At 31.6% G+C, this 19,520-nt stretch overlaps 2 protein-coding genes across 3 annotated transcripts in view; one reads left to right on the top strand and one right to left on the bottom strand.

Annotated features, from left to right (window-relative positions):
• Nucleotides 1-7,220: 7,220 nt before the first annotated feature.
• Nucleotides 7,221-11,419, bottom strand: LOC118198568 (gamma-tubulin complex component 3 homolog). Its single transcript, XM_035370268.2, has one exon. The coding sequence runs from the start codon at nucleotides 11,146-11,148 to the stop codon at nucleotides 8,449-8,451; it is 2,700 nt and encodes an 899-aa protein (XP_035226159.1). The 5' UTR covers nucleotides 11,149-11,419; the 3' UTR covers nucleotides 7,221-8,448.
• A 207-nt stretch (nucleotides 11,420-11,626) lies between these two features.
• The window catches only part of Gnpnat (glucosamine 6-phosphate N-acetyltransferase), a 30,727-nt gene continuing 22,833 nt past the window's right edge, over nucleotides 11,627-19,520 (top strand). Inside the window, exons 1-2 of one of the 2 annotated variants that reach the window (XM_085823389.1) lie at nucleotides 11,627-11,863; nucleotides 12,047-12,200. In XM_085823389.1, the coding sequence (XP_085679515.1) occupies nucleotides 11,837-11,863; nucleotides 12,047-12,200 (181 nt within the window). In that variant the 5' untranslated portion in view covers nucleotides 11,627-11,836. The remainder of the gene's footprint in view (nucleotides 11,864-12,046; nucleotides 12,201-19,520) is intronic. The other variant, XM_035370270.2, reaches the window with a different exon arrangement.

Below are 19,520 nucleotides of genomic sequence, written 5' to 3'. Positions count from 1 at the left end.
AGAAGAATGAATTTCCACCTTCTAAGTAAGCAAGTGTACCATATAAAATTTCATCAGTCTACATAGAATATTTCCAAGGAATGCATCCTTCACAAACTGATGCAAAAAATTCAAATCTGGGCTGTTACCTGGCCAATCAAGCACTTGGATTTGAGTAGCCCTCAGATAGTCCTTAACATTCCTTTCCCTGTGACACGGAGCACCATCATGTATGAAATTTGAACATCTGTGAACATCCAAGTGAAGCTTCAACTTCCCTTGTAACAAATTAAGGTACCGACTGACGTTCATCGTGGTTTTAGGTGGCAGGACACGTACATCAGCAGTACCAAATGCAGAAATTGCACCCCATATAATCTGGCTTGGAGGGTGTGTTATTTTAAGCTCCAAAAATAATTTTTTTATTCCAACCATGTAAATTTACTTGTGAACCTAATATAGATTATAACTTCTCTTTCTTAGCTCAATAATATTAGCATTTGGTCTGTAGGTTTGAAACAAACTTTCCAGCACAATTACTAGTATCATTATATTAAAATAAAATCTGTTTTCTTTGCAATACTAAATTATTGAAGGGCAGATACAATTTGGCATAGATCATACTCATATTTTAGAGTGTGCACATAAAACTGTGTAAGAAAGCTTTTGAAACCCTACAGTATGAACTGTTAAAATGTCTGAAAATTATCTGCCATAAATGAGCTGCTTACACGGAAGAATTTCTATGAGAAGCTGGCTTACATACTTGAATTATACAAAACAAATTACAAAAACACCTAAGCAACAAGCTGACTTTGCTACTGCAAATCAAAACAGGCTGAAACCATCAATGTGTTTAATGGCTTATCCCCTTTATCATCTGATTGTTTAGAAGAATACATTTTACATGATTTTTAAGTCTATTATTTAGAATATAAGAAAAGATACACCATTTAACAGATCCTATCTATGTAGTATTACTGAACTCTTAGTCATGTGCCTGTTACCATGCAAATACAGTCACGTGCAAAAGTTTAAGACCACTAGCCGTTTTCCTGTATTTTAACAAATTGCACCATTTTCGCTCATGATTGTGTTCTCTTATGCTTTGATTGCATCAAACACTTTCTACTGCTATAAATATAATGTGGTCTTGTTTATTAGTAGTTCATTATTGGATTTTGCATACACAGTGCTGTTGTATAATTCTTGTAATAGGTAAAAAACCTTCACTTACTATTGAAAAATGGCAAAAATAGTAGCCCTGCATGAAGTTGGCTTTTTTGAACATGAAATAAGTTTGAAGGTAAATGTCAGCAAGACGGGCATGCATCAATCTATCAGTAAATTCAAAATTTCAGGAAATTATACGGATCTTAAGAGAAGCGATCGTCCAAGAAAAACTTTTGTACGTGATGATCATGTGATAAGAAGGATGACCACTTGATGTCCAACCACCTCCTGCAATAAAATTAGAGCTACTCTGCCTGCAAAAGGTACCAATGTCAGTTTGAGTGCTATTTCAAGATGCTTGACTAAAGATTGTGATTTATTTTCCTATAAACCTGCAAAGAAACCTCGACTTACCTAAAGTATGAAAAAGGAAGGACTGACTTTGGCCAGATAATATCAGAATTGGACGGAACAACAGTGGATTACAGTGTTATTTTCTGATGAGTCAAGTGTGCAGCAATTTTCTGCATGTGCTAAATGTATTCGTTGCCCATTTAGAAAAAGATATGATGACAGATATACAAGTCCAAGAGTGAAACACCCTCCAAGCCAGATGATATGGGGTGCAATTTCTGCGTTTGGTACTGCTGGTGTACATGTCCAGCCACCTAAAACCACGATGAACAGCAGTCGGTACCTTAATTTGTTACAAGACAAGTTGAAGCTTCACTTGGATTCACTTGGACATTGTTCAATTTTCATACATGATGGGGCTCCGTGTCACAGGGAAAGGAATGTTAAGGGCTATCTGAAGGCTACTCAAATCCAATTGCTTTATTGGCCAGGTAACAGCCCAGATTTGAATCCCATAGAGAATCTGTGGTGTATTGTGAAAAATAAAGTCGCCAAGAAGCTACCATCCAGTGCTACAGAATTTGTTGAAGCAATAAAGTATGTCGGGTGTACAGAGATTTCTCAAGCTTACTGCCAGTCTCTTGTTTATAGTGTGCCTAAAAGGACCGCAGCAATGATAAAAAATAAAAGAGGTCCGAAAAATACTGACTATACTTTAATAACCTTGGTGTATTGTGAAAAATAAAGTCGCCAAGAAGCTACCATCCAGTGCTACAGAACTTGTTGAAGCAATAAAGCATGTCGGGTGTACAGAGATTTCTCAAGCTTACTGCCAGTCTCTTGTTTATAGTGTGCCTAAAAGGACTGCAGCGATGATAAAAAATAAAAGAGGTCCGAGAAAATACTGACTATACTTTAATAACCTTGTAAGTCTATTTTTTCATTTATAACATGTTTTTGCTGTGGAATTCCAATAAATCTGATTTTTCCATGTGTGGTCTTAAACTTTTGCAGACGACTGTAATTATAAAAGCATTTAATGCAGATCATGAAGTTAGAGCATCATTAGATAATTAAGTTAGCACAGCCCTCTTGATGTAGTTTGGCAATTTTCGCTGATGAAAAAAAATATTTATAACTGCACAGAATTACTTATTCCAAACTTACATATTTTATTGTTTTAGTTAGGTTTTTATCCTGAAAATTAATAAATTACTTATAAATGGATTTTAGCTTTTGGGGTGGCAGAAGTTTTATGATGAACACTTCAAGAATAAATTCAGAACAGTTGTTTATGCAGCAAAACATTACATTCCTTCAAAAATGTTAACTCAGTTTCTTTTGTTGCAGTTAAAACCTTTAAGTGAATATTTAAAAACTAAATTTATGACCAAAATATGAAGATTTGTCAATAAAAAAATACCAAAACTTGCAATAAAGCTCCCCCCAAAAAAGTCAAAAAATGGGAGCATTGATTTTTAAAAGGAAGAACTTGCCAAAGCCTGGCATATTCTGAGAACTGATGACTTCTTTCAAGGTAGTTACACTAATAAAAAGTATAGATAATTTAATGCATTTACCATATTTCTGCACATATAAACAAGAAAAACACTGAATTTCATATTGAGGATTGCATATAATGAAATACCGATGAAATTACATGGTTTGGAAATCTTTTATATACAGTCATATTAATAAACTGTCTTAACAAAATAAGAGGGATGAGTACCAATCAGGCCGAACAATATTTATAAAGAAGCCTAGGCTGCATTCTACTCAGAGTGCCAGGAAAAAGTAACTTTGAATCATGTCCAATAAGTAAAAATCATGACTTCTGGTCTGTAGAGAAGCAGCACATATCCAGAACATCACTGTCAAGCATTTGCTATATGCAGAGTTTTAGTAAAAGAAACCAGCATCAACAGTTGTAGCTGATTGGGTCACCAAGGTTCAATAAAAAATCAGCTGAAACAAATGTTCTTTAAAAGCATCACATCCTCAAAGCTTCAGTTATTACCATGATAACATCATCTAAAATAACTTCATGAGCCATATGTACTAAGCAAACTGAAATGGATGCAAAATACAATGATTATACTGTAAATGATGTCTAATGCTTTATATTCTATATCATTCCAGCTTTACCAGTGCTTGCTGACACCTGATTGCATGCAACAAGCTTCCTTGCTATACCAAAAAGAGATACAGAACATAAGTAAAGTGTGTGGAAGAGTGGAAGTTTTGGAGAGATCAGCACTAGGTCTTTTTTCAAGTATGCAAGCAAAGATTTCCAGTACTGGTTTTTAAAATAACCTAGTAGTATTAAATATTATATGTAACACATGCATGCATCTCTTCTACATGCAGAATGATTATCTTTAAATTCAGATGACTATCCTTAGTAGGTATGAGGATGAGGAGTTTATGAAGTGGATGCTCCAGGTAACAACAAACAATCTGCAGTTTTCTGCCTTAGTTTTATTCAGTGATAAAGCCTTTATTTGACTGGAAAAGTACTTTTAGCACTCACAAAAAATTACATCTGGACTAAAATCAACCCCATTGTTACTGTCTTTAATAAACACAAGCAGAAATCTACTGAAAACATCTTGGCAAGTATTTTTGGTAATTTCCTGGTGGATGTCACAAGAATGTCTGACCAGCACAGCATACTGTGTCTTCTTGCAGCATGTGCCTTTTAGTCTGCCCTGCTCATCATGCAGAGGGGCATATGGTTTATGCATAATGGCACCCCCAGCATACTTCACCATCATAGTTCTGGGGGCAGATGACATCATTAGTGTACGAGACACCCATGGACTCTGAGAGCGATCTTGTTGCAAGAATCATTGCAGCAGGCAAAACCTGATACCAAGCGTCTATAAAAGCATGTGCCAGTCTTCCACTTATTGGTGTAAATTGTGCAACGGTATCCTTGCATGCCACTTTTGAGTCTTTTTCTGATCTGAATGGGACTGTGCAACTTATGATTTTAATAACTCTCTTTTTTTTTAATTATTGAAAGTTCAACTTAAATATTTAACAGTAGGCTATTCTGACATTCAAAAGTTGAATATGATCCTAGATTCCATTGCAAATACTGTTGGATACTATCATCCTGTTATTTTGCTGAAACAGTTTATAAACGTTCTGCATTTCAAAAGGGCAAATACCATTATTTGAGAGCTTTAACAAAAAGATCTGAAAACAATTCCTCTTAAATTTTTGCTTGGAAATCTTATTATATGTCTACAAAACTAGCATACAAATTTACAGCTTTCAAGAATATTTCATCGCATTCATATTTTGAATGTTAACCTTTTTAGGTGACACATATGACTACAAATCTTATAAACTTACATTTAAAAAAAAAAAAAAAAAAAAATCTTTTGCAAAGTTCTGTCCTTTTTTTTTTAGCATGGAATAATGGCAGTAATAATTGATTATATTTCACAATAAAATACATTAAGTAACAAATAGCTTCTCAAAAGTTTTTAAAGTATATTACAGTGTACAACAAATTCAATTTATGAATAATCTGAGCTAAATTTCTTCATTACATGGATTTAGAGTTTACTATATGAATAAAATAACAAACATAAATAAATACATTTGGCATCAATAATAAACAATTAAATAGTAACTTACACATTTGGCAATATATATTTCTATATTATACAATGTTATAATCACATACAGTGATATTAATGTGTGATATTTAGTCAAAATTAATGGAAGAGTATCTAGTACAAGGTTAGGAATTACTATTTACAATCACAGAATCAGAAATTGTAATGGTTATCTCACACTACCCTTTAAGACATACATATTTTTTTTATTTTTTACACAGTAAACCTTTAAACATTAAAACTTTAACTGCATTTTAATTTAAAGGGGGAAAAAGTGAAAAATTAAACGGTAAATACATTTTAAAAAATTAAAAAATGGTAAATATATTTCAGCTATGTATACACAAAGTGAAGTTTTGAAAGTACATGTTATTTCTTACAATTTAACGATCAACACTGTAAGCCACCCAAATAAATTATATTTTGAGATAAATTCATCTAGATAAAAAACATTTATAACACCATAGGAAATGATTCTGATGACAAATAATTTCTAAAGAATTTTACAAGGAAGTAATTCCCACACTATTTTTTTTTTTTTTCTTTTTTGCATCATCTTTGAAAATGATTGGAGCATGACTAACAATCTCAGTTTTAAACTTTACAAAACATAACAATGAGCATTTCATCATCTCAACAAATGGAAGAAATTAGAGTATAATACTAATTAGAGGAAGTTAACATTTTGGGGAAAGTGCGGAATCACCCACTGCTTGGCGCGTTTTTAAGAATTGCACATACTCGGTGTCCATGTATATATCGACCTATTTTCACTTTAAAAAAATCCCAGAATTCCACAAAACACTCCCTTGAATTTATCCATGTACACATCGACCTATTTTCACTTAAAAAGGTCAAAATTGACAAAAATCCAATTCTTCTTACTGTTGTAAAAAGCACCAAACAAATAAGTGGGCAATTCTGCACTTTACCCAACTTTTTTATAATCGATCCACTCTAATGTTAAAAAAGATATAAAAAACTTGACAATGCATACATATTGTTAAATCTCCCTGTCTTGGGAAGGAAAACGTAAACATAATAAAGAAGTTTTGTATTATCTACAATTAAAACTACCATATTTACTTGCTAGCTTTCTAGAATAAGGTTCTGAAAATTTTTAAAGTATTCATGAAATTTTCCACTTCTTCAAGACATTCTGAAAATGAACTCTGTAATCTGTATTTGTCTGTATAGTTTCCATCTTACTAATTGATTTGCTCATGGAATTTGAGTGCAAGGGTTTTGATTGATGAAGCAATAACAATGAACTTCAATAAAATGGAAATATCTAATGTTCTTTTAATGGTTCTGAAGATTATCTGAAGTAGGAAGACAGACAGAAAGGCGATCACTTGCAAGCTGTCGTTGATGAAACAGATAGCACTTCTAGTATGATTAAAACAATTTGAGGCAACAGTAGACAATAATGAGAACAGGCAAGATTCAAGTTACAGGAAAGTAAAAATGAAGATAGCTTATTAGATACTACAATGGTAATATTAGTATATATTCTTATTAAAATGTAGGTTTCTTTTAAATAAATAGCAATATGACAGTTATTGGTAGTTTATTTATGAATAGTTTTCATTTGTTTTGTTCTCACTGTAACTGTGTCTTAATGAAATTAAATTATTCACAAAATTTTCCCCTCCTTATTTTTGGATGATAAATTAAGTAAAATGTGAGTAAATATGGTATATTAATTCATAATTATTAACAATTTCTGAAAACAATTTACAAAATAAACTTGCATTCAGTACCCATAGCCAAATTTATATGATCATGCAAGTCACAATGACCAGAGGACCCCGCCCCCAATTATTAACTAATTTTAAAATTTAGTAAAAATATTCTCTTCTTAGGATGATAGTTCAAGTGAGATGAGCACTCTACATTAAGATTTGCCACTATCAGTAACAGTGAAACTAAAAATATTAAAGTTGAATAGCATATATTTATATTATTATTCATACACGTTTTAATTTTGCTGAAATAAATTCTCATTTATAGAAAACACATTTCAAAATCCTAAGATAATAAATTAGCATCTCTAAACTACAAAAATTTTTTAAAAAAATTGCAGAAGCTAAAAGAACTTTATATCATGTAATTTTACTCATTACATTTTAAAGAAAAGAACAGCAAAACAAATAACAAGGCCATAAAAGCTGTGAAATTTTGTGTTCGATTTCAGCTGTATATAATTACATGAAAATATATTAATTAGATAAATTTGACACAGTTGCTGTAGCTGTTAATTGTGTCAGAATTAACATGCAAATTATTAAGTACATAAAATTATCTCATGCATTTAACCCTCTCAGCTGTGCAGAAATTTAGATCTGTCATGAAGACCTGTATTTAAACAGTATCTATCAGCTAAATTTGTATAATTACTAATTTTAGTCTCTATTCTCATAAACTTACATTCATCAAGATGATATTTACATTATTAAAAAAATGTAAGAAAGTAAAATATTTTAAATTATAAGTTAATATGTGCCAAGTGACAAAAAATCTGATGACCAGATAAAGCCGAATTATAGCGCTTAGCGAGTTATTGGCATTTATTCAATAATTCCTATTTTGCATAAATTTATAGTCTGGGGGGGGGAACTGCATCTAAAAGTTTTAGATGAAAAATCAGCTAATCTTTGGAATATGGTAACAGGTAGTTTGGTGACATTTTGGTAAGGCGATAAAGGTTACTAGCTAGGACTTTAGCAGTGTACATGGATAAAGTCAAGAGAGTGCGCAATGCCATTTTTGTGCAATTCTGGGATTTTTTTTAAGTGAAAATAGGTCGACGTGTACATGTGCAATTCTTAAAAATGCGGCACGCAGTTTGCGATTCTGCACATTTTACCAATTTCGCACCTAATCTTCTTCATTATTAAGCACTTTTGTTCCATAAAAGTTCTAGCATAATTCGGCTAGCAGATTGTTGGGGAAAAAAAAAAGAAAAGCCTTTACTTCGTGAAAACAAAATGGCATCCAAACAAAAACTAGCAGGTTGCTGTAGCAGGGTTAGTCGCCAAAAAATCACCAAGTTACCATAATCCAAAGATTAGCTGAAAAATCTATTAAAGTGACAGTTAACAGTAGCAGAGAAATACAACAAAACAGTTAATAATAGTTCATTTGTACTTTGCAGAACAGGTGACATAAGCATAGTAGTTCTTAAATTAATATACAACTTGGAACTAAGCTACTGCATGCTAAATTTCATATATTATAACAAAACATACCACAGATGTTCATTATCATATTAAGGAAACATTCTGAGACAATAAGGACATAAGAAAATTTTCTACTTGATTGATTTTCTACGATTCTGGTAAGTAAGTGACGTCTGAAGACGTGAATTTTTTCTCTTAAAATGTTCATTAAAATCTAAACGAAAGCTCAGAAATCGAAGGTTAGGGTCATCTTGATCATTTAACATAATCAGAAATTTTTGTACCATATCTTCATAAGAATGGGACAAAATTTTAAGTTCAGCTTTTGTAGTAGGAATATGCTTACTCTTCAAAACTGCTATAAGTTCATTATATTCTTTCTTTTGTTTTGCAGATATACTCCATGTCTCTGAATTAATATTAGAGTTGTTAAGCTCATCTTGATCATTTAATTTCTCTACAACTTCTTTTATATGATTCCAAAATAAGCTTTGGATTTTGTCAAAATCTATAATTAAATCATAAATAGCCTTCAACTGCGTGCGAAGAATTAAAGATTCTTCATCCAGCAATGCTCTTGTTAATAAAGTATCTAAGAAATTTTCATGTGCTGCAATGACCTGGTCCAAATCTTGTGCAGAAGATATTTTTAATAATAAATCAGCCCAGCAACATTCCATAACTTCAAATGCCATATAGTACTCCATTTGCTGCACAAAATGTACCATTTGAGCTAAAGTAATGTGGCACTGATGCAGAACAGGAGTGACTTCTGGAATTCTTGTTTGCCATTTCAGATAAGTTGCTCGAGACTGAGAGATTTTATTCAATATGAATTCCATCCGTTTAGCCCTCCATAAAGCAGTGAAAAGTCTCACGTAAGAATTCATGCAATGAGGTGTAAAAACTGTTCCAATAGGACCTCCAGCATGATAATCCAATGTAAATACATCCCACCCCGTATCCCCTATTACAGATATATCTAATAATCTAACATCTAACCTTTGCAATACTTCTGGGTTATGAAATTGGGCATTAGTGGCCCTTATTGCACTTTCTAACACTCCAGTGATGTTATGAATGTATACATTTTTCACGGGTTTAGCTAAATCAGCATCTAAGAGATCCATCAAATGTCTGATGAAATCACCCTGACCTAATAGGAAATAATTCCTCATAGCCAATAAATGGTCCATTAAATTATATTTCTCATGCAAAACTTGCAAGACTATTTTGCTAGTTCTAACATAATTTTTTTCTAATATGCTTTCAAAATTTGCTCCTTTTTCATGAGAAAATAAAGATTCAGTGCTCATTAGTTCAAGTGCTTTGATGCGTCTTTGTTCATCTCGTACAAAAGTGTTGTCTTGGCACACCTGTCTTAGAAAGTTTATTGCTTTACCTGTTGAAAGAATTTTCCTTGCTTGCTCCATAGTTATGAATGATGGAATCATAGATTTATTCAAGCAGTATTTTTCTTGCCATAGGCACACATCTGAAATTCCAATATTAGTAGCAACTAAGAATTCTCCAAAAGGATCTTCTAACTCACCACAAAATATCCAACTACTCAACATTTTAAAAAGTGGCTGAGTAGCAACTTGCAGCAAATATTGGATAAGTTCTCTGACATAATAGTCTCCATGTTGCAAATGTGAATATAAAATAGATGCAAGAGCACCTCCTTTTTTACCTCTACAGGCATCTACAACAGAAGCAAGCATTTTCAACTGCATATGAGGTTCAAAAAGCCATACGGATAATTTATGTAAAGTTAAAGAATTTGAATTGGTATTTAAATGTTCTAAGCTGATTTCTTGAAGTAAAAATGCTTCCAATTCAGCAATTAATTTATAATAATCAATTAGTTTTGATTTTAGAGCAGCAACAAAACTCTGTGCAATAAGTCCATGTGACTTTTCCCAACTTTCTGATGTACAATACTCATTAATACGATAATACATCCAACCCAATTCCACAAACCGCAGTGTTAATCTTTTTATTGGGTTTGGAAAATCATCTTTAAATGATACACTGAAATTATTTTTTTCAGGTTCCCAAAATAATAAATCTCCTCTAAGACCTTGAATTACATACAATATATCACGCAAAACAGGTCTTAGGTTTCTTGCTAGTGAGTTGCCAGCATGATGCGAATTACATTCATCAGTTGCTTTAGTATTATTTAAATATTCTTGTTTTAAACTGGATGGAAGAATGTAATGTTTTTCTGTGCTAGTAGCAAACATAGCAGCCACTTGAGAAACCCTTGTTGGAATAGATTCTAAATTATCTTGATAAATATTCGGTTTATTCATATATTTAAGAAATCGCATATCTGTTATGGGATCTTTGTTCGGATTTTTTAGAAACTGTCCTGTTAAATCAGCAGTATTTGAACAGGATTTGTTTATTTGTCTATTAATGATATCATGTACTTTTAATGATGGATCTGAATTCAAAGTTCCTAATTTTGGGCAACTAGCAACACACTGGCCCATGTCTAACTTTTCGCTACCAAATCCATATAAGCAATACAACAAATGTAATACACTTGCTTTATTTTTTAATACTGAGGTACTTTGGAGTTTACGGTATAGTTCAACAAATGTTAAGGCATCTTTAACTCTTTCATCCATCATGAACTTCTTTTTTATTTTTTCGCATATTGAAAACTCGTCGCTATCGAAGTTGATGAAAGAACAGTTCAGTACTTGAAGAGCATTACGATATTCTAATTTAACTAAGTCAGCAGGCTTTCTAGTGATATGACATACTAATTTCTGCACTAAAGAAGCTGACGTATGATTTGTATGTGTTTGAGAATTCATAGTGAAAGACTTTTAATTTCCAGTACGTAACCACCAATATAAAAAACGGGGTAAATGGACAAATACACGAATATTATTTACAATTTCAAACAAAAACAAAGAAAGAGAAATTTCTTGAAAACAGTCATAGATACATTTGCTGAAACCCCATAGCGGCGTATTCTGGAATATTATTAGTGCATATGCTAGATGCTTCAAATCTGATACAGTTTAATATAAAATTTAAACGTCTGCTACATTTTTATTTTGGAAGGTACAGTTACAGTGCTTTCTACAATAATAGAACTATTTTTTTTTCTCTCACAATAATTCAAATACTCTCAGAATTAGAATTTTCCCTTATGCAACTTTCATATTTTATTTTTCACAGAAAAGATTATTTCAAGGCAAGACATGCATTAATCTAGTGTTCATCATAATTAACAGCGAAAGAAAAGTGCTTTGCTTTTATTGGAATGGCATCAGTTAGTTTAATAGCAGTACCGGTTTCATATAAGCAGACGACTGTGGAATGTTGTAAGGTGAGCTGTAATCCTTGAAATTAAAAGCTGACTGGTTTGTTGAAACCTCTTTTTCCAAAATTAAGGACATATTCTCCATAACTTGTTTAAGAATTTAATACTTATTTTTCTTGACGGTAAAAAACTTCATTTGCTGATATTCTAAAAATTTATTAATTTGTACGATTATGAATCCTGGTGACAGCGCAAATAACGTAAGTATTCAATAACAGAAAACATGCAAACTAATTTGTTTCATACTATAATTAAATTTTTATAAAGCATATTTTCAAATGCTTTCAGGTATTATGATATATTTCTTCCTATTTATCTCAAACGAAAGTAGTTTTTTAAATATAAAATAAATTATCTCTGTTTATGTATGTTCTGCTTTTCAGCTTACTGAAGATGATGAATTTTTGTATTCTGCGGAAATACTTTTCAAGTTGGATTTCAAGAACAGCCATGTTCATTTTAATCCTCCAATATCAATATCTAACCCTGGAGAAAATCTAATTGTTAGACCTTTGTGCTTAAGTGATTATCACAAAGGTGAGTTTATTCTTAGTTATCTTGCCATATGTGACTTGTTTATTCCATTCTAAAAATGCTGTTTGAAATTTCATTTTTTTTTAAAGAAAAGCATAAATGTTTTCGGCTTAACTGAAAAAAATATTAAGTTCAAATAATTATTCAAATACTTTTAAAAATAAATATGATTACATGTAGTAACATTTAAGTAGATTAATGTACTGTTTTGAGTTGTTCAGGAATAAAGGATTTGTTTATTTTGCTGATTAAACATCTGATATGTGGGTGAAGTTGACATCTTATATTTCCCATTATTAACTTCAAACTTCAAAATTGCTTTGATTTTGGAGCTTGAAATTTGAGTTATGTTTTCTAGAGCTAGAAGCTACATTTTTAAAGCTTTTCAAGAGCTGGAAGTTATGTTTTCCAGAAGGAATTGATGAATCGGCTAATCTTTGGAATATGGTAACAGGTAGTTTGGCGACATTTTGGTAAGGCGATAAAGGTTACTAGCTATGACTTTAGCAATAATCTGAGAAGTTCGAATCACAGATTATTTTGTCTCGGAGAAATGAGAGATCATGAGACATGTAATGCTACATTTTCTGGAAAATTCCGATCGTGATTTTAACTAATAAGCACTTGGAAGGAATTTCGCTGCTAAAATGCAGAATCGCCCACTTATTTGTTTGCGCTTTTTACGAGAGTAAGAAGAATTGGATTTTTGTCAATTTTCTTTGACTTTTTAAGTGAAAATAAGTCGATGTGTACATGGATAAAGTCAAGAATGGGACCGTGTATGTGCAATTCTTAAAAACGCGGCAAGCAGTGGGCGATTCTGCACTTTCTCTCAATTTCGCACCTAATCTTCGTCATGATTAAGCACATTTGTCCCATAAAAGTTCTAGCATAAGCGTAATTCGGCTAGCAGATTGTTGTAAAAAATGTTGAGTAAAGGAAAAAAAAAATGCCTTTACTTCGTGAAAACAAAATGGCGTCCATAAAAAAAACTAGTTGGTCGCCAAAACATCGCCAAGTTACCATAATCCGAAGATTCACCGATGAATTTTTACTTAAATATATGGCAAATTTAAGTTACATCTTAATGAACTTGATAAGTTACATCTTGATGAACTTTTTTTACTTGATATGTCATCAAGTAAAAAAAAAAACTCATTAAATTTTACTTTCAGCTAGCATGTTAAATATATAAGAAGTTCTATGGTGACATTCCTTTGTGAAACAAAACATAAGAAGGGTGAAATCTCCCAGTTACTATAGGAATTTTTCATGGAACCCTGGTGAAAACATTGATTATTTTTCTATTTACAGTTTATTTTCAACCAACACTAAGATTTAAATTTAGTCAAAAATCAACCTTAGGCTGGCATAGATTTTGAAAATGATAATAAAAATTTTGTAATTAACTGCTGATTTGCCTAGCTTTAAATTAAATACTGGCATATTTTTCTTCCAGTCTAATCAAGACTAAAATGCTTTCAAATGAAATAATCTTGCAGGATGTTAAAAATACTGCGTAGCTGCTATGAGATCCATCCTAGTATATTACTGAATCTTCTGGCTCTTAACTTTTAACCCTTATTGAGGTAAATGTTTTCCAACAATAAATGAAATTTATAAAATTATTTAAATTTAAATTTTGTCAGGTTGATCTTTACATTATGGTAACTTGGCGTTTTTTTGGCGAAAATTTGGCGACCAACTCTCCTACAGCAACCCTCTATTTTTTTTTCCCGTCGCCATTTTGTCTTCACGAAGTAAAGACATGTTTCTTTTCTTTTTATCTACTGAACACTTCTTCCAACAATCTACTAGCCGAATTACACTTATGCTAGAAATTTTATCTAACAATAATCATGACATCATGACAAATATTCACTGCAAAATTGGGAAAAAGTGCACAATACCATACTCCTTACGCGTTTTTCAAAATAACACATACACATAAACCATGTACACGCCGACTTATTTTTACTTAAAAAAACATCCCAGAATTGCACAAAAATGGCATTGCGCACACTCTTCACTATATCCACGTACACTGCTTTTTTCTCATTAATTAGAAAAATTTTTATGAAAATACATGACAATTTTCTTAATCTTTAAACCCGGTAAAAAGAACATATATGAAATTACCTGATCGCGAAAAAGTATTTACCCTTTCCAAATATGAACATTTCCACATATAAAATAAATAAAATATCCAAAAACTTTTACCTATTACATTCTAAATATTCTAAATCATCTATTACATTATAAACGTCACCAACGAATTCATACCGCAAACTTTACAAATACTTAGTGTCAAATATTTAAATTATTTCCATGCACGTTTACTTCAACTTAAACGTATAATCAAAGTCCTACAAACATAAAATTCACAAAATAACTATCATTTAATTAAAATATCACTAAACCATGTACACGCCGACTTATTTTTACTTAAAAAAACATCCCAGAATTGCACAAAAATGGCATTGCGCACACTCTTCACTATATCCATGTATACTGCTTTTTTCTCATAAATTAGAAAAATTTCACGAAAATACATGACAATTTTCTCAATCTTTAAACCCGGTAACAAGAACATATATGAAATTACCTGATCGCGAAAAAGTAATGAACATTTCCACATATAAAATAAATAAAATATCCAAAAACTTTTGCCTCTAAATCATCTATTACATTATACACATCACCAATGAATTCATACCGGAACCATTACAAATACTTATTGTCAGATATTTAAATTATTTCCATGCACGTTTACTTCAACTAAAACGTATACCGAATTCCTACAAACATAAAATTCACAAAATAACTATCATTTAATTAAAATATAATTAAATTCAAAAACACTACTTAAAATATAAATGAGCACATACATTAAATTAATACATACATAAATACCCATTTCGAATTCACTTTAGTTACGGCCATGGGATCCAAAAATTCACGAACACTGTTTCACACAACACAGAATAAAGCAACATACAAAATTTCCAGATTTTTTCCCGATTTCCCCCCTTTTCCGATTAAGGAACCGTAATTCGTCCATTAATATCACATGACATATCCCATGATCTCTCATTTCCCTCACACAAAATAATGCGTAATCGGAACTGAGTACTGCTCACATTATTATCAAAGTGCCAGGTAGTAAACTTTATCGCCTCCAAAATGTCGCCAAACTACCAGTTACCATATTGTAAAGATCAACCTTTTGTCAATTCCATTCTGCTATTTCCAATGATTTTCAGCATAATATGATCTGAATTATCTTAACCTAATACAGACATTGGTAAAACTTTGTGTGAATTATTGTTTAACCCTTTGATGGGCGCAATATTATTTTTATAATTTTTTTAACTAAAAACTCTAGAAATTGAATATCATGATCCTAGAGACAAATAATATATGAATTAAAAAAAATCTACTCTTGCCCATTGTTCTGTGGGTGGTGATCGCACTGTGAAACCACCGCGCGTCCAGGCCTTTGAAACTTACTGATGTAGTAGGGAAAAAAAACTTACCATTTTCCGCGCGTGTTTCCAATAAATGACGAAATTTACGGATTTAAAAAAAAAAATAGAAATTGTCAGAAAAAATTACAAAATAAACATTTATGCAATTTTTTCTATAGCAGTGAAAATATAAGTACCTATATAATAAGGACATTTGGATAAATGGATGAAAAAACTCAATAAAATAAGGATAAAAAAGAACTCGGTGGTTTTTTTTTTTAATTTCAAAGAACAATTTTTTTTTTTTTTTTTTTTGTGACACTGTTCAAAGCATGTTTTGTCTTTTTGGCACATGCATACACCCACACTACACGTTTTGTATACATCTTGTTCTATGAGGTTTCTTCCTTGTGCTACAAAATGTACACTGCCTGGATTTAAATTTCACTGGTATATGTCCAGCATTATATAATTTTTTTTTTCATCTGGCACATGAAATTTGTGGTTTTTTATGTTAATGGGGGGGGGGCTTGGTCTTTTTGGCTTTGTACGGATTGTTCGTTTCCCATTCATACTTATTTTATTCGTATTTCGTCCCAAAATATTCAGAAAATATTTTTAATTTAAATAAAAATTTTACACAATATCTATTTTTAATTATAGCAAAGTATATTTACATTAAGTTTAAACCACAGGAAATAATATATAAAATTACAATACTAGCTTGGGGAGCAAGTGTGTTGATGTCAGAGAAAGGTATTTGGAAAAGAAAGACCTTTATACTGGGCAGGTGCATGTTTTGTTTAGTAATAAAATAACTCTGTGGTTTCAAAGCCCTTTATCTATATCCGAGTAAAAATAAACATTCCTATTTGAAAAGCAAGCGAACGCCATTGAGAAGCAAACGCCAGTGGTTTCAAGGCGCGACCACCGAGCCTCTAGAGGATTGTAAGCATTGTGACACAATGCTTTAGTGGTGCAGTGGTCGTGCCCTGAAACCACATAGCAAATGCCATACATATAGAGGTTTTTTTTTTTATATATATGCAGTTTAATTACTGCAATTTTTTATTGCTTATGATAGAAATCATGATGTGTGATGACTAACTTTTGAAATTTAAAGTTTTTTATATTAATAAAAGAAAGTTATTTTGTCTCATCGAAAACGAATTTTAAAAGTCATCCCATCTGAAGTATTAATACCTAAAACATATATGATTCTACAGTCATTTTGTGTTATTTAGATGTAAAAGATCAGTAATCATTTCATTTTCATTAAAAAATTTCGGAAAAAAGAGGAGGAAAAAATTTGGAAAATGGTGGTTTTAGGGCGTGACCACCGCACATCAAAGGGTTAATCAGTTAATACAACATAAAGTCCGAGATCCAGACTTGTCGAGACTTTGTTGGGTAAAAATATATTTCAGGGTGCCCCTTGGCAAAAATTGGCGATTTTTTTTGGTGCTACTCCTGTTTACATCCAATGCCCTCCTGAGTAAAATGATGTCCAAAACATAATGCAATAAAACATAATTAAATGAAAAGGTAAAAGTTTACAATTGGGTGCCCCTTGTTTTTTCAGCGATTGTTTTTTGACGACAAGATTGGCGCTAGCAAGGTGCAATTTCAAGATGGCCGCTACACAAAACCAAAATAAAAAGTCAAAGAATTGCACAAACTCTGTGTTCATATACACACTGATCTATTTTCACTTAAACGAATCAGAGAATTGCACAAACTCAGCATTGTGCACTGACTTGACTTTGTCCATGTACACATCGATCTATTTTCACTTAAAAATTGAAGGAGCACACAATTCTACACTAGAGCCAAACAAAAAATATGTAATCTCGATAAACTGCATTTTAAATCAAACAATGAAATAATATAAAAAAAGGAAATGCATCTTATTGCATCTACGCACTACTCAAAGGAAATATCCATTTATCTTATTTAGAAGTTCCTATGTTTTCAGTCGGTGGCACACAAAATTCCTTAACAGCATCCAAAAACTTTCCTCAAACCATGTTCCTTTTCTAATGGAACACTTTATATGGTGAGCATTTGAACCTTTCTTGCGACAAACGCATTCAAAGCCATCTGAACGAACTTTACGTTCAACGATACACATTTCCTTCGTAAAAACAGGACACTTATAATGGCTATTAAGTAAACCTTCATTTACACACCCATCAATTAAAGCTTTTTTTCACTTTCCTTCCAAATCGTACAAAAACTTCAAATTAATCTTATCACATATAGCCATTTTACCATGTAAAGCACAAAATAAGCAACATACTTTCTAACCAGTATACAACACATGAATAATAAACCCTTACAAATATTTTGCCATCAATCAAATTCACTGTAATCATACAACCAATCACATCATAATAGGGTTTCATAACATTCAACTACTCAGGTTACCATAAATGAAAAAACAACTTGGCTATAATCCAAGGGACACCCTAAAATATAGGCTAACCCTTTGGTAATTTTGCATTTCAGAAATTTCTGGATTTTAGATCGTAGATTTAAATCTAGTAAAATAACATGTAGAAATTATAAAATTAAAATATGAAGTAATTGTTTAACGTAGAATAAAGTGTTTATGATCGTAAAGGAATCGAAATTTAGCCCTCCCGAAAAAACTCATTATTTACTTGTTTATTTTATTAAACATTTCTTTCAATGTAGTTGTTTAAGCTACTTTGTTTTTTGTGTTAATGCTTTCTCTTTAATTTTATGGACAGACATAATTTCTTGTTCACTTACTTAAGTTTCCATGTTCAAATCCTGTAATTGTCGAATCAAAAATTCTCAATAAACTATCACTAGAAATCTTTTAATTCTAAAAAAAAAAAAAAAAAAAAAAAAAAAAATCTTAGTTCCTTTCTTTGATACGGGTAACAATAATTTTCTGGATTTAATACCAAATGACATTTTTTGCATCCATTTATTGATTGCTTACTGAGGCATTGTTATTGCAATAGAAAAATTTTGTTATATCAACTTCATTTATTATCACATATTTCTTAAGAAATTCCACTAATTAGAAAAACTTACATTTTTATAACTTTCAGAAATCTATGTCAAAATAAGGCTATTGTTTTGCCTAATTTTGAAATAGCACTTTCTTAATTTCCGAATTGCGACAAGGTTGCTATAGAAGGGAAGTACCAAACATGCTTTCCCTTTGCATATCCTGCTATAACTCCAGAAATTAAAACTCTTTTTGAAATAAATAAAATTTCAAATTTTAATGCTGATAAATAGCTGTAATAATAATAAACTGGATCAAATTAGAAAGTTAAGGAAGAGAGCAATTTGCTATATTAACTAAATGCAAGTTCTTTGTAATCTAATTCATTTTCTCTTTACTACTGTGCAAAGAAAAGAAACTTTGTATGAGCAACACCCACTTCAAATAAATCTTGATGCTTCACTTATTGTTCAGGTGAGAAGGAAAATGTTGCCTATCCCCTCCATAACCATTCAAGGGCTTGAAGTATGTTCATGTCTGATATCAGTCAATATCGTAATTCCTTATGAAATGAAAGGAAGCAAAGCTACTAAATCAGTGGCATCAATTCATGACCTAAGTAATTAATTTATCATTAGATTTACTTACAAAGTTGGACTTGTACCTTATTGCCTCACATGTTTTCCTCAGTTTTCTACTGCTCCTTATTAAACACTAATCCAAGGCTTTGGCTGCCCTTTCAAGATCATGTGCCCAGCACTTTCTCCAGAAGCCCTGCCCTCCAAATGCAGGTTTCCACCTCCCTCTCCAGCTGAACTTACTCCTGTGCTGATCAGATCACCTTTTCCTGATATAGTGATCTTTTTCAGAGAT

This window comes from Stegodyphus dumicola, chromosome 9 (genome assembly GCF_044657685.1).
Source record: "Stegodyphus dumicola isolate Sdum_Otavi_A_Nest chromosome 9, ASM4465768v1".
Taxonomy (NCBI): domain Eukaryota; kingdom Metazoa; phylum Arthropoda; class Arachnida; order Araneae; family Eresidae; genus Stegodyphus; species Stegodyphus dumicola.
The sequence above is the reverse complement of the archived record's forward strand: the minus strand, read 5'-3'. Positions and strand labels throughout refer to the sequence as shown.